This window comes from Enhydra lutris, unplaced genomic scaffold (assembly GCF_002288905.1).
Source record: "Enhydra lutris kenyoni isolate GAN:26980312 unplaced genomic scaffold, ASM228890v2 scaffoldscaffold61, whole genome shotgun sequence".
NCBI classification, from domain to species: domain Eukaryota; kingdom Metazoa; phylum Chordata; class Mammalia; order Carnivora; family Mustelidae; genus Enhydra; species Enhydra lutris.
In genome coordinates, this window is record NW_019154145.1 from 6,773,716 (window position 1) to 6,787,830 (window position 14,115).

The 14,115-nt window shown below is 43.6% G+C and overlaps 1 protein-coding gene across 1 annotated transcript in view; it reads left to right on the forward strand.

The window, feature by feature from the left end:
* Window positions 1-14,115, forward strand: part of LOC111158610 (TATA-box binding protein associated factor 3) — a 170,742-nt gene that overhangs the window by 115,156 nt on the left and 41,471 nt on the right. Inside the window, exon 3 of the mRNA XM_022520750.1 lies at window positions 7,210-9,032. Coding sequence (XP_022376458.1) covers window positions 7,210-9,032 — 1,823 coding nt within the window. The remainder of the gene's footprint in view (window positions 1-7,209; window positions 9,033-14,115) is intronic.

The following is a 14,115-nucleotide window of genomic DNA, read 5'->3' on the forward strand; positions in this document are numbered from 1 at the left end:
ACCCTGCCATTGTTTGTCTTGGAAAAGAAACTGTGTCACTATTATTGTATAGTGCACATGGTCTTACTAGTGGGGTGAGTTTGAGAAAAAGCAGGGAGCTGGTGATTGTAAATGTGTGCTGATTGATTTGCACGAAGGGCCTGCATCCTTGGTAGGGAATCTTAGTTGTAATAGGATGTATTCCGAAAGACTTAAAGGAAGTTGATTAAAATATTAGAGATAGTGACGTTGTCTGAAGAGATCTTGTATTTATTTCTTTTTTTTTTTTTAAATCCACAATATTACCATAGCTAGGCCCTATTATGCTATTGTAATCATAGTTGAACCAAGAAGGGTGATTAACGATAGCAATTTATTGTACCTGAGGAGGAGAGAAAATAGGAGATGTTGTCGTTATCATAAATCATATCATAAATAACCAAAAAGAAGCACTCAGAATGCTCGTGTGGTGTCAGCAGCCAGCCCCTTCAGGCCCGTTAGCCCAGGATGTAGCCATAGAAACCCCAAAGTCATATTGTTATCTTAGTCTTGCTGCAGTTATGTGATACAACAGCATTAACATATAGATTAGGCCATTTATAATACTCGGTGTCATTTCAGGTTGGCTTGCTTATATAGCATTTTAGTTTTTTATTGTGCAGAATGTTAGGGAAATAGTGCTTTTTTACAGGTCAGTGTGTGTATGAGTATAACATATCATCTTCACTCTGCTATTAATTTATGGTGTTATTGATTGGTTGTACCCTGTGAATTGTCACTGCCTAATTGTCTTGTCTTTGCTAGTAATTTCATTTTTTTTAAGTAAATAGGTTTATTTAAAAATTACCTACCCACTTACACACACTGAGTTGTGTTGTAAGGGTCTAATTTCTGTTGCATTATAGACAGCACAATTTGAAAAATACTTTATGAGGGGATGTAGATGGGATTTTAAAAAAATTTTTAGCCTCATTTGGAACTAAAAAAAAAAAAAAATTGCCGTGGATTATTTTTGTATAGCTACTCTTCCTGTCTTTCCCAGGCGCCCAGGATCTGCTCACCATTTCCAGCTGCCCCAGAGCCCTGCTCACAGCAGCGTCTTACCCGACCGAGCCTCCTCGCCACCCGCCCCACCAGTACCTTGTGCTCTAAGCCCTCTTTGTCCCCAGTGTTCCGGCAGGTTACTTCAGTTCTGTTCCATTTAATCAGGCTCCTTACCTCAAAAAGTAGGGAAGAGTCCTTCATTTGTCAGCTTTATAGCCTTATTTTGGCAGCAGCATTTCAAAGATGCTGGCTTTATCCAAGACCTAAACGAAGTGGTCAGAATGCCAAGCGCTGTTGCGTGTAGTCCTTGAAATAATTTAGGGGCAGAAATAACTCTGTCCTGCCCTTTAGGTCATCCCACAGGTACAGTTGACTCTGTGTGGAGATGGCCCCAATGAAAAGTTCCTCAACTCTTCCGAGGAGGCGGTCAGATGTCAATACTGAGGATTTGCAGATGAGAAAACTTAGACGTGGGAGAGGCAGCGGGTGGCGCGAGGTGGACTCGTGGCTCTGGTAACAGATGCCACACATGCTTTCCGTCTGGACCCCCTCCCCCGCCCGGTCCTCATCTCCCCGGATGTGTACCTTAGACCGATCCCAGCCACAGCACTTGAGCTGACAGCCACCAAATGTGGTTGATTCTTAAGGATGGGAAATCATGTCCCATTTGACTTCATGCAGGATGGACCAGAGTGCTTACCACAGGGACACTCAGAAGACACCCAGTAGACGAGCGAGCGAATGAACAGTAGCAGGAGTGAGTCCCTTTGGGGCGCCTGGGTGGTTGAGATGTTTAAACTTCTGCCTTCGGCTCAGGTCATGATCCCAGGGTCCTGGGATCGAGCCGCATGTTGGGCTCCTGGCTCAGTGAGGAGCCTGCTTCTCCCTTTACCTCTCCCTCTGTTCATTCTCTCTGTCCCTCTCTCTCTGTCTCTTTCTCAGAAGAATAAATAAAATCTTTAAGAAAAGAAAAAAAAAAAGAGTGAGTCCCTTCAAGGAACTGGCGACTATAGTATCCAGATAGGCGGAAAGGTGTTTTTTTTTGAAAAAATATGCATTTTAAACAAATCCTTTCATATTTGTTAATAAAAGAGGAACCTATTATAAAAACAGGAGGATGCATAAACTAATAAGAAAATAGGTTAACTTTAGGTCATAATTGCTAGAAATTTCTGCATGTGTATTTCTAAAAAAAAAAAAAAACCCACAAAAACAATCTTATTTTAATTACATTGAATTTTTGGTGAAATACATACAGATAGCTGTTTATTGTCCCTGTATTTAAAGTTTAGAAATGCAGGTGTAGTTTCTGCCTATGTTGAGATCATGCCACTAAATTTTAAAGTTGCCTGCATCTGTGTAGTTAATGAGATAAAAAGCTTTCAGGGCTGTATGAAAACAATTTCCTTTTTTCCCCCGAATGTCTATGAGCTTTTTAGATTATATAATGTTTCTTTAAAGGCGTTTGTTGTTCTACTTAAAAGGATGTTTTGTTCTCAGTACTTATGGTAGCTTAGAATTAGCCTATTAAAAACCCTTTCGGTGTGTTCAGGCCTTACTGCCTTGTTTTATCTTTTGTTCGAGAAGTTTGGTAAAGAAGCATGTTTTTCTCATTACTCCTCTGGGAAATGTAGCGAGTGTGGATTATTTATTCTTTTTTTTTTTTTTTAAGATTTATTTATTTATTTATTTGACAGAGAGAGATCACAAGCAGGCAGAGAGGCAGGCAGAGAGAGAGGAAGAAGCAGGTTCTCTGCTGAGCAGAGAGCCCGATGCGGGGCTCGATCCCAGGACCCTGAGATCATGACCTGAGCCGAAGGCAGCGGCTTAACCCGCTGAGCCACCCAGGCGCCCCTGGATTATTTATTCTTGTCATTAATGAAGGAAACTTGGAGTGGAGTTGGTAGTGACCCCCCCACCTCCATCAACATCTGCGGGAGCTTTAAAAAGTTGGATATAACCACGGGCCCATCTTATTTCTGATCTGTGAGTAGGAGGGGACTTGACCCTTGCTCTGCAGTCACACGCTGAAGGAAAACATTAATTTGGTGAAGCTGGGTGAAGGGTGTTCAGGAGCTCTTTGTCCTGTTCTTGGAACTTTTCTATAAGTTTGAAATTATTTCTGATTAAAAAGTTAAGACATAATTTTGCAATCACATGTTGACCTGGAATCATTGATTGCTGAAATGAGAAGACACCTGCAAGATCATCTTTCTTTTTCCATGTCTTAGGATAAGATACAGAATTTGCTACCAGTTCAGTGACTCTTTTAAATTGTATTTCTGGCCATGGTGATAAATTCGCGCTGAGTCATTCACATTATCTCCCATCATTTCCTTTTTTTGACAAATGAGAAAGCATAGCACATATGCAAAACTCTGGCAGAATGAAAAGTTACTTTTTAATATGGTGGGTTTTCCTTAAATTGGATTATAGTACTTATATAATTTATAATTATAGATTGAATTATAGCACATATATATCAATCATATATATAAATTCACTAATATATATATATATATGTGTGTGTATATAGATGTATAAACTTCAGTGAATTTATATGATGAACAGTGTTGTTCAGTAGTGGGCATGAGCCTTCCCCAAAGACTTGACATTTTTTTGGAAAATAAAGGTTCCTATACTGGTTTAAGTGTGGTTCTTAATATGTCTCTCTTCTTATTGTCGATATCTTTTTTTTTCCTAGAAGTGTAAGAGTTATACCATAATTTATGGTTTTCTTTGGTGACTGGCAGCCCTAACGATTAGTTATAACAGCTGTCACAGTTTTGAATCAGTTCTTACACAAAGGATAATCAAATCAAAAGTCTTATCACCATTAACGTTAGCCAAATTTTGACACAAGCAGAATAGAAAATACCAGTTTTGTTAATAATTCCTTACCGTGCCTTTAGCAGCAAGGAGCTTCGCTTACTAAAATACCTGTTCTCCTCACACGGTGTCCCCAGCATCTCTGCCGTGCTTCAGTGCGGGATGGAGTTCTTCGGCCACATGGAGGAGGTGAACCCCGCTTGACTGAGTGTTAATTCAGGACTTAGCTGTTATGTAGGGTTTCAGAGATTATGGCAAGGAGAGTTGTTTTTGTGTTTTTTGTTTGTTACGTTCTCAAAAAGGATTGCAGGGTTGACTTTATAATGTGTATCTATTAAGGACCAGTATTATTATTTAGTAGTTTGACTATTGAACTCTAATTAGTTGTTCTAGCTCAGAAAAGCAAAGCACAGGCCTTTCATCGGAGGAGGTATAGCTAACTGTCTTCCTGTGGGTCCCGGGAGCTCCTTTTCTAGGGATTGCTTCTGCTAGAATAATCCCTCTGCCCTCCCAGGGGACTCTCCCAAGGCCCTCTCGGGAGGACACCCCATCCCAGAGCTGATCTAGCCCAGGTCTCCTCCAGAGGTAGGAGAACAAGACATGCTTGAACATTAAAGGCCCCACTCAGCTGAATCTTCCTCTTTCTGCTTTGGTCATTAGGATTAGGAACCTGTCGGGTAGGAGGAGGTTCTTTAGAATTTAGAAATAAAACAGGAATAAGTACTCCTAAGTACTCTAAAGTTTTTTATTTGTTCGCTTGGAGACTATCCTAAAGCTCTCTTCCTTCCCATTTTTTCAAATGTTTGCCTGTTAGCAGTTGAGCAGAGTCACAGTCTGTCTTGCCATTCTGATGAAGACAGGGTTGGAACGGGCTGTTCAGTTTTTCTGAATAGAGTAGATCTAGGACAGGAATCTGAAGACATTTCTGTAAAAGGCCGGATAGTAGATATTCTGGACTTTCTTGTTGCTCATATAACCAGAGTATGGTAGAACCCAAAGCGGAGGGTGCCCGTTTCTAGTTGTTATGGAAGGTGTCATGGAAGATCGAACCCATGATTGGAGGCTAAGAAGAGATAGTTACCCAAGTGTCAGGGGGGCAGAGCCTTCCAGGCGGAGGGAGCTGCGCGTGCAGAGGCGCAGAAGTGTGTCCTAGGGGAACCGCAGACCAGCCCGCGTGGCTGGAAGGGCAGCGCACTCAGGGCTTAGGGAAAGGGGAGGTGAATTACGAACGGAATCAGGTGATGGCAGGCCCTGTAGGTGGTGCTGGGAACATTGGGTCGATTTTACATTTTAGAATACTGGCTTTCAACCTGTTTTAGCCTCACAACAAAAAGAGGGCAGAGGGATTACTCTAATGGAAGTTCAGCAGTTAAAATAGGTAACCCTGGGGAAGCATTCCACTTGATAGAGAATAGGAGACCCAGTCTGCACGGTGCGGTGCCTCCAAAGGGGTTCCACCAAACCCTTGGGCTCCAAGGAATTCCTTTGGCAAAGTAGTCCCGTAGGGACCTGTGAAAGGTTCTTGAGATGGGGAGTCACACGCTTGGATTTGTGGTTTCAGAAGATCAGCGTAAGGCGATGTGGAAGATGGCAGCTGGAGGCCGAGAGACTAGTTAGAAGTACGGAGGGCAGGTGCGAGCAAACAGTAGTAGCAATGGGGAGAGCACGTCACAGGACAGGCAATGGAGGCTGTGTTCACAATGACGGAGGTGGAGAAACAACGGAAAGAAGGAGTCTGGAATGAGGTTTCCACTTAGGTGCCTGGACAGGTGAGAGTGTTGTTCTCGAGTCATGCTAACTAACAGTCCTTATGTCTCACATTTGTCCTGTGCTGGTCATCACTCACTGTCCGCCCCACTCCGGGTCTAGGGCTTGAGCTAATTAATAACCATCTTCCTTCTTTACTTTATGTCTCTTAATGACTGCAACACTCACTCTCCAGGGCGCAGAGCCTTGAGATGGTGCTCGACTCCTTTCCCCACTCTTAGACCTCATCATTAGAGTCCATTCGTTCTGTCTTCAAGATCTCATCTATCCCTACTGCTTCCTTGTGTTACCGCTGTTCCAGTTCAGACCCTGCTGTCACTTACCTATGTCATTTCTTACCTACGTAGCCCCTAACTTGTTACCTCTCCGTTATTACGTTACCTTCCATCCATCCTGTATGTTCCTGCCAGAAGGATTTGCTGACATATACCCTGGACTTTTCTTCCTTGTCTAAAAATCTTCTCCAGGGCCAAACTACCAGTAGAATAAAGATCATTCTGTCTTTCTGGAACTCAAAGCTTCTAGGATCTGGGTGTAGCCTTCGTAAGCTCACTCTGTACTGTCTCGCAGCCCACTGGCCGGACGAATTGTTCCCTGGCCTCCTGTGTCCCACCTCCCTGTCTTCGCCATCTGCTCCTTCATCCTGTACTTCAGCATTCTTAGTCTCCAAATACCCAAAATGCTACCTAATTCGTGAAATCTTCCTGAGATCTTTGATACTGCGGTAATCGGTTTCTGCTTTGAACTGCTGTACTCTTTATCTGTCTTATGGTGCCAGTTGCTTTCTGTGTGCTGTACACATAATTGTGTCCCCGTGCTAACCTGTAGCATGCTTCGTTAATATGTGGAGAAAGAAATAATGTGATCTTAAAGCAACTCAGTCAAGTAGGCAGGCTCAGTAACATTAGCCCCTTTCAAAAGGTCTGGAAACGGGCTCCAGGGGTTAAGAGAGTGCTGAAGGCCTGTTGCTCTGTAGTGCCAGGTTGCCAGCGGAAACACCATCTCTGTAATGCCAAAGCCTATGTGTTTGCCGTCACACCACACTGTGCCTCAAAGTGGCTGACGTCGACCAAGCAGAACAGAAGGCGTAAATGGTATATGAATTATATCCAGGTTGAAGGCTTGCGTTTGCTAAACTCCAAAATTAACATTTGTTATGAGTCCTCAAAAATGTATCCTTTTTTGTCATTTCTGAGGTTGTCATCCTATAAGAACCCATCTCATGATCTTTAGAGGTATGGGGGGGTGCACGCGTATGCACACCTGTACACAGAGGAAGGAGGAAGAGAAAGGCAGTATTGAGTCTGGTTAGGAACATAATTAAGGAAGCACGAGACAAATGGGAAATACTTAGCAGACTCCAGATCCTGAAAATAGGGCCAAACCACATCTGCTGTCCCTGATCGCCACTCTTCAGGGAACAATGGTGTGCAAGTTTGGACAATCCTTGAGGATCTACCACTTTCCTTCCCCTCTAAACACTGTCAGTAAATTCCTGTCTTTCCTAGAAATCATGTTTGAAGCCATTGCTGTTATTTGTTAGGACTTTCTGTATATTGCACTAACAGCTCTTTCCTTTTCCTTTACCAGAAGAAGAAGAGGAGCAGGTGCCCACTGACGGCGGCACGTCCGCAGAAGCCATGCAGGTTCCCTTGGAAGGAGATGATGAACTGGAGGAGGAGGAAATTATTAATGATGAGAATTTCTTGGGTAAGAGACCGCTGGATAGTCCCGAAGCTGAGGAAATACCTGCCATCAAGCGACCACGGCTGTTAAGCACTAAGGGGGACACTCTGGACGTAGTAGTGTTGGAAGCGCGAGAGCCCCTCAGCTCGATAAATACCCAGAAGATTCCGCCGATGCTCTCTCCGGTCCATGCCCAGGACAGTGCAGACCTAGCCCCTCCGTCGCCGGAGCCACCGATGTTGGCACCGGTCGCAAAATCACAAATGCCAATCACAAAACCGTTAGAAACAAAGTCATTTACACCGAAAACAAAGACTAAAACTAGTTCTCCGGGACAGAAGACTAAATCACCGAAAACGACGCAGTCACCAGCAATGGTCGGAAGTCCTATTCGGTCACCAAAAACTATATCCAAAGAGAAGAAATCTCCTGGTCGCTCCAAGAGCCCCAAAAGCCCCAAGAGTCCCAAGGTGATGACTCATACTCCCCAAGCACCTGTCAAACCAGAAACACCGAACAGGACTCCTTCAGCTATGATAAGTGAAAAACTGAGTAAAGACACCATTCAGGTAAAACAGATACAGACCCCGTCCGATCCTGGGAAACTCAACAACGAGAACCAGCCGAAGAAGGCAGTTGTGACGGATAGAACGATCGACGACTCTATCAACGCCGTGATTGCACGGGCTTGCGCCGAACGAGAGCCAGACCCTTTCGAATTTTCTTCTGGATCAGAATCCGAAGGAGACATTTTTACCAGCCCTAAGAGGATTTCAGGTTCAGAATGTACTACTCCAAAAGCTTCCACCTCCTCCAACAATTTCACTAAGTCAGGATCCACTCCTCTGCCTCTTTCAGGCGGAACTTCAAGTTCTGACAATTCGTGGACAATGGATGCGTCCATTGATGAGGTTGTGCGGAAAGCAAAAATGGCAGCCCCTCCCACCATGCCTCCCGCCTTTCCCTACATCTCTTCTCCTTCGGTCTCTCCTCCTACCCCTGAACCGCTGCACAAGGTGTACGAGGAGAAAACCAAGCTGCCTTCCTCCGTGGAAGTCAAAAAGAAGTTGAAAAAGGAACTGAAAACCAAAATGAAGAAGAAAGAGAAGCAGAGAGATAAGGAGAGGGAAAGAGACAAAAGCAAAGAGAAGAATAAAGAGAAGGACAAGGGGAAAGAGAAAGAGAAGGAGAGCAGCAAGGAAACCAAGTACCCCTGGAAGGAATTTCTTAAAGATGAAGAACCAGATCCCTATAAGTTTAAAATAAAAGAATTTGAGGATGTTGATCCAAAAGTGAGATTGAAAGACGGAATAGTGAGGAAGGAGAGAGAGAAGCATAAAGATAAGAAGAAAGACAGAGACCGGGGCAGAAGGGATAAAGATAAGAGAGACCGGGAGAAGGTTAAAGAGAAGGGGCGGGACGAGAGGCCCAGAGCGGTCCCCGGGCCCCTGGTGCTGCCCCCGAAGGATGCGCCGCTGCCCTTGTTCAGCCCCGCGGCAGCCGCCAGGGTCCCCACCGCGCTGCCCACTCTGTCGTCAGTGCTCCCTGAAAAACTGTTCGAAGACAAAGAGAAGCCCAAGGAGAAAGAACGGAAAAAGGATAAAAAAGAGAAGAAGAAAAAGAAGGAGAAAGAGAAGGAGAAGGAGAAGAAAGACAAAGAGAGGGAGAGAGAGAAGCGGGAGAGAGAGAAGAGAGAGAAAGAAAAGGACAAGCACAGGCATGAAAAAGTAAGCACCTTGCCATGTCCGGACCCTGTCGGGCCAAAAAATGCAGGTAGACAGAGCCCGAGGTCCTGTCTGTGTTCCGGACATGTACTGCCCAGAGGTCAAACGGGAAGATCCTTGTAATGTGGTGATGAGGTTTAATTTTAATTCTAAGACCCACGCATTGTAACCAAGCACCCCCACACACACACACCGCCCCGGTACTAAAAAGTGTTACAGATTCATAGCCCAAGAGGAATCTAATAGCAGACCTTAACCCTCTAGTGAGCAGATAGACTCAGTAGTCTCTGGCAGTTTTAAAACATTGGTCACCTTCAACCGTAAATAATATTTGTGTAATTATCAAGGGTGCCACACAGTGGTTTGTGCCCAAATTATTAGATACCCCCAAAAAGCATCCATCTTACTCAGGGCATGCAGAACTGTGGCACTGTTTTCAGAGGACAGCTAGGCCTGTGGCGTCCCTCCTGGAGGATTCGTGTCTCTCTTTGGTGAGCCGTGTCTGTTAAGTGTTTAAGGTTAGGACTGTCTACTCCTTTCTGTAGTGTCTCTTATCCTTCTATTTTCTGCTTTAATAAGATTAGGACATGTTTCCGAGTATCTAGGCTGATCGGGCAGCCTGGCTGGTGGGCAGAAAATAATTCCAAATATTTTACAATGTTAGTAAGTCAGGCTCTCCCAGAGTACAGCCGAGGAAGCTGATCTATATCCCGCAATTTTATAGAAACAGGGACCTCAAGCCTTGGAGCCCAGGATGTGACCTGTGCTTTTATGGCTTTGCTCTTCAGTTCATGGTTCCTTGGATTATAGTGGTCGACTGGTTGGTTTGAACATTTCTTTTAAACTTTCTGAAAAAGTGCCCAAGTATTCATGGTGTCATACACACAGATTCTGAGACCCTTTCCCTGGCCCCTAAAAGCAATCCTCTTGGAGGGTGGCTGGAAAATAACACACAGTCATTTTTTTCCACATAGTAAATAGGACGTATTTGACACACGGCACATCTGTTACCAGTATATCTGCAGTATTTCGAATTTCAAACTTACCTAGAAAAATTAGTTTAGCTGACAAGCCATAACGGCAACTCTCACATTTTTCTGCCTAACTTTATGCTTTTTCTGTCCCCCTTGGCTATTCCAAAATATAAAGAAGTAGAATGGAAATTCTGATATTAATAACTAAACATCAGCAAGTTAACAAGACATGGAACTCCCAACTGTTGTTTCCATTTTTAAAATCATCTTACCATTCTGTTATGTTTTCGTGCACCTGGCACTAGCACACTCCTTATTTTCTCCTCCCAACACACCTGTGCCTGAGGTCCAACAGGTATTGTTACCGACATTTGTGGTTGAGGAAGTGAGTCTGAGAGGATGACTTGTCCAAGATCAAGGTCACACAGTCGGGAGAAGCCAGGTCACTGACACAGAGATACTCCTCACGGTTTCGAAATGTTGATGGCTGGAGATCTTGCCCAGCAGCAATTAGCACTTACCCATCACGGACCTAGCACCTTGGCAGCTAGCTGGGCCCTCAGTCCTCAGTAACTCGAACAGGGTATTGTTGCCTTCAACACCATCTTAACTTCGGAAAGTCAAGGCAGTTGTTTCAGCAGCCATTATGAATTTGAGTAAAGCCCATCAGATTAGATTTGTAACAGCAATCCTCCCCTTTCCACAGCTTCTACCTGACTTTGGGAAAGGGAATTCCCTCAGACTACCTTGGTCAGAGGGGAAGGCTCAGTTGTGAGTTGCCAGATTACGCCCAACAGAAGAAAACAAAGTCCTTGTACCATGTCTGATGGGTTATGGCTCAGATGAATGACAAAAGATAAAAATTTATAAAAGTTGGGTATCTTATAATGTCTTCAAAAAGAATAAGCAGTATTGTCTCTAGAGTTAAACCTGAGTTCACATCCTGACTTTTTTTAGCTGTATGACACCGGGCAAGTTTTGTGAGTAATAAATGGGATTGCATCTGAGACGCGCTCAGTGCTGTATTTGGCACATGAGTAAATGCCCAGTCAGTGCGGAGTATGCTGGATGGAGGCAAGTGTTATTAAGTCGTTTTGAATCTACCCATAAAATGTAGAAACCTAGAGTTTGCTGCTTCATTGGACCAGACTAGCCAACTTACATATGACTGGGGGTGTCATCTATGCGTATCAGTGTTGGAAAAGTATTTCCCCTTCCTTGGCATTCTTTTAAAGTTTAGCTCTTTATGGAGAGAGGAGAGGATAAAGGCCAGTTCAGCCCATGCAGATGCCACTGACAAGGTATAGAAATTGAGATATTAACGTAAACCTTGACTTGTCCTCTTTCAACTCCACTTGTTCCTCCCCGAGCATCAAGCCATACGAGTAAATGAAAGTATACCTGAAATTGGGTTACATGGGGCTTTAGAATTCCCTCACATATCCACAGATCAACATAAGGCACATCTTAGCTACCCCGAGAAAATGTCTTTTGTCACAAAAATGAGGGCCACCGTGTCCTTCCTGACCAGCTCACAGGAGCAACTCTCAGAGACATTGACCCAGATCAGCAAGCGAGGGCAGTATTTTAATGAAAGAAAAAAAAATTGCCCATATTTATTTAACCTGCCTATGAAGTTGTTACCAGCCACACCCACATTTATCAATACAAGAACCAATAAAGATTAGTTTAGATGGTTAAATTAGTTAGATGGGGATCTGCTTGGTAGCTTCGAGGAGCCCTGGGCTCTGGAATCCAACAAATCTGAGTTGAGATCCAGGGCACTTTTTTTGAGTTTCTTTACTCCTTAGGCACTCCATCTTTAAAGTAGGGATGTGGTAACACTCATTGAAAAGCAGGAAACACTAATAGTTAATATTTATTGAGTAATTACGATATGCTCAACACCATGTAAACACTACATAAAGTTTAATTTCTCACCCACACCTTTATAAAGTAAATGCACTAGTCAAGGTTAGGAGTAATGCACTAGTCAAGGTTAGGAGTCTGGTCTTTTAAATAGAAGCAAACTAACTTTTTATGGACAACACATTAAGAGCAATTATGCTGAGCAGGTGCAAACGTGACGTGATAGCTTCAGCGGCAAGAAATCTAGTTGTGCCTTTCAGATCAGTTACACTTTCCCATTTGTGCTTATGTCGTACCACATGACCTAATTTATCAACGGTGGGTTTTTGAAGTTGAGATGAATGTTACAGGACTACTTTAATTCACTTTGACTCTCAGTATTTTAAGTGTTTTTTTGGAAGGATTGCTGTGAGAAAATTGAGTAAGAAGATATCTCATTATTTGTTAGTGGAATTGAATGGTTGACCGTATAACCCAATATTGGACGTAAACCAAAATCCACCTGTTAGATTTGGAGATAGATTTTTATGCTCTTGAGTATGATCTGGGAAGGCATGGTAGAGTGTCATCCCCAAAATGATGATGTCACAACTGTGGAAAAATAGGCCTAGAAAGTGCTGGCTCAGGAAGACCATGGGCTTTGGCAGTCAGACTGACTTGGATCTAAATTCTAGCTCTGCCACTTACTAGTTATTCCCCAACTTCTCCGTACCTCTCGGACCCTCTGCTCCCTTCCTTCTGTCTCCTTCTTCCCATTCAGTACCGGAAAGAGACGGCGTCATCATAAAGGATGGGTTACGTCTGCTTAGAGACAATAGTTTAATATCTTCTCCGAGAAGAAGACCAGTTGGTGTCATTTAAGATGACTCTCCAGAATTTGCTTACAACGAAACAGTTCTATGGATGATCAACCCACAGATAGTTGAGATTTGCTAATAATGGAAAGGTCACAAATTCTGTAAAGGATTCCCCCAATTTTTATCCTCTTGATTGATGAATGTTATTTTGAGCTAACACCCGCTGCAAGAGGAACTAACCCGGATGGTGAATGATACTAGCAGCTGCTACTTAGTGCATACGGGCACCAGACCGGGCCAGAATTCGATTAATTAATCCTCCCAACAACTAAAAGGGTTTGGTGCTGTTGGCTGCTGTTTTGAGTTGAAAAACTGCACAGAAAGGTCGAGTAGCTTGCTGTAGCTACTGGGTAGAGGAGCTGGGACGTGGCCCCAGGTCTGTCTGAGGGAAGACTGTGCTCTCTGTCACCCAAAATGGCCTTCTCAGCCAGTCACCTCAGACAGAGCTGATGAGAGGGTAAACGTGGTTTCACACTCCGGAGTAAGGTGAACATCATGATTTTAGAAAACTGTAGTCCCTGAAGAGACCTTAGAGAGCTCCTCTTCAACCCCCGTATTTCAAAGAGCGGGCAATCGTGGTCCTCTGTGCTTTAATGACCAGTTATCAGAACAGTTAAAATGTTTCACACTTCTTTAATCTATCCCCAAATCCCTTAGCATTTGCCCTCAGATAATCTTTTATTGAATTTAAACAGTTTGTTCTTTAGAGAAAGACGGATAGTTGTACCGGTTTGTGCCTTTAACAAAAGGTTGTCATTGTTTTCCCTTCTGCTTGGAGTAAAGTACTCTCATTTCCAGTCTTTTCTCATCAGCTCTCATAATTAACTAGTGAAATGAAGGGTTTTTCGGTCAATACAATAGCCCAGTAGAAAGGGAGAGATACTCTCTTCCTGTTTGTTATTACTGTCTGTTCCAAGAGGAAACCAGTAACGTTTATAGGAGTGTGTTTAAACTCAGAGACATTTGCCAGAGGCCATCTGCAACTCTCCATGTAGATGAACTTAGTGAAAGCCTGCGTTCTGTTTTAGTTGCCCTTGCTTGCTTCCACTTTCATACTTGACCACACTGTAGAACTTCTTCTTTTTTTTTTTTTTAAGATTTTATTAAATTATTTGACAGACAGAGATCACAAGCAGGCAGAGAGGCAGGCAGAGAGAGAGGGGGAAGCAGGCTCCCCGCCGAGTAGAGAGCACAACGCGGGGCTCAATCCCAGGACCCTGATACCACGACCCGAGCCGAAGGCAGAGACCTAACCCACTGAGCCACCCAGGCGCCCCGGACTATCTTTTTAATGTCTTAAACAGTTTATCAGTATTTAGACCATGTTTCTAAATTGAATTAATGTAAAGACCTTAATTGCTAAGAAAGACACCAAGGTGCTCACTG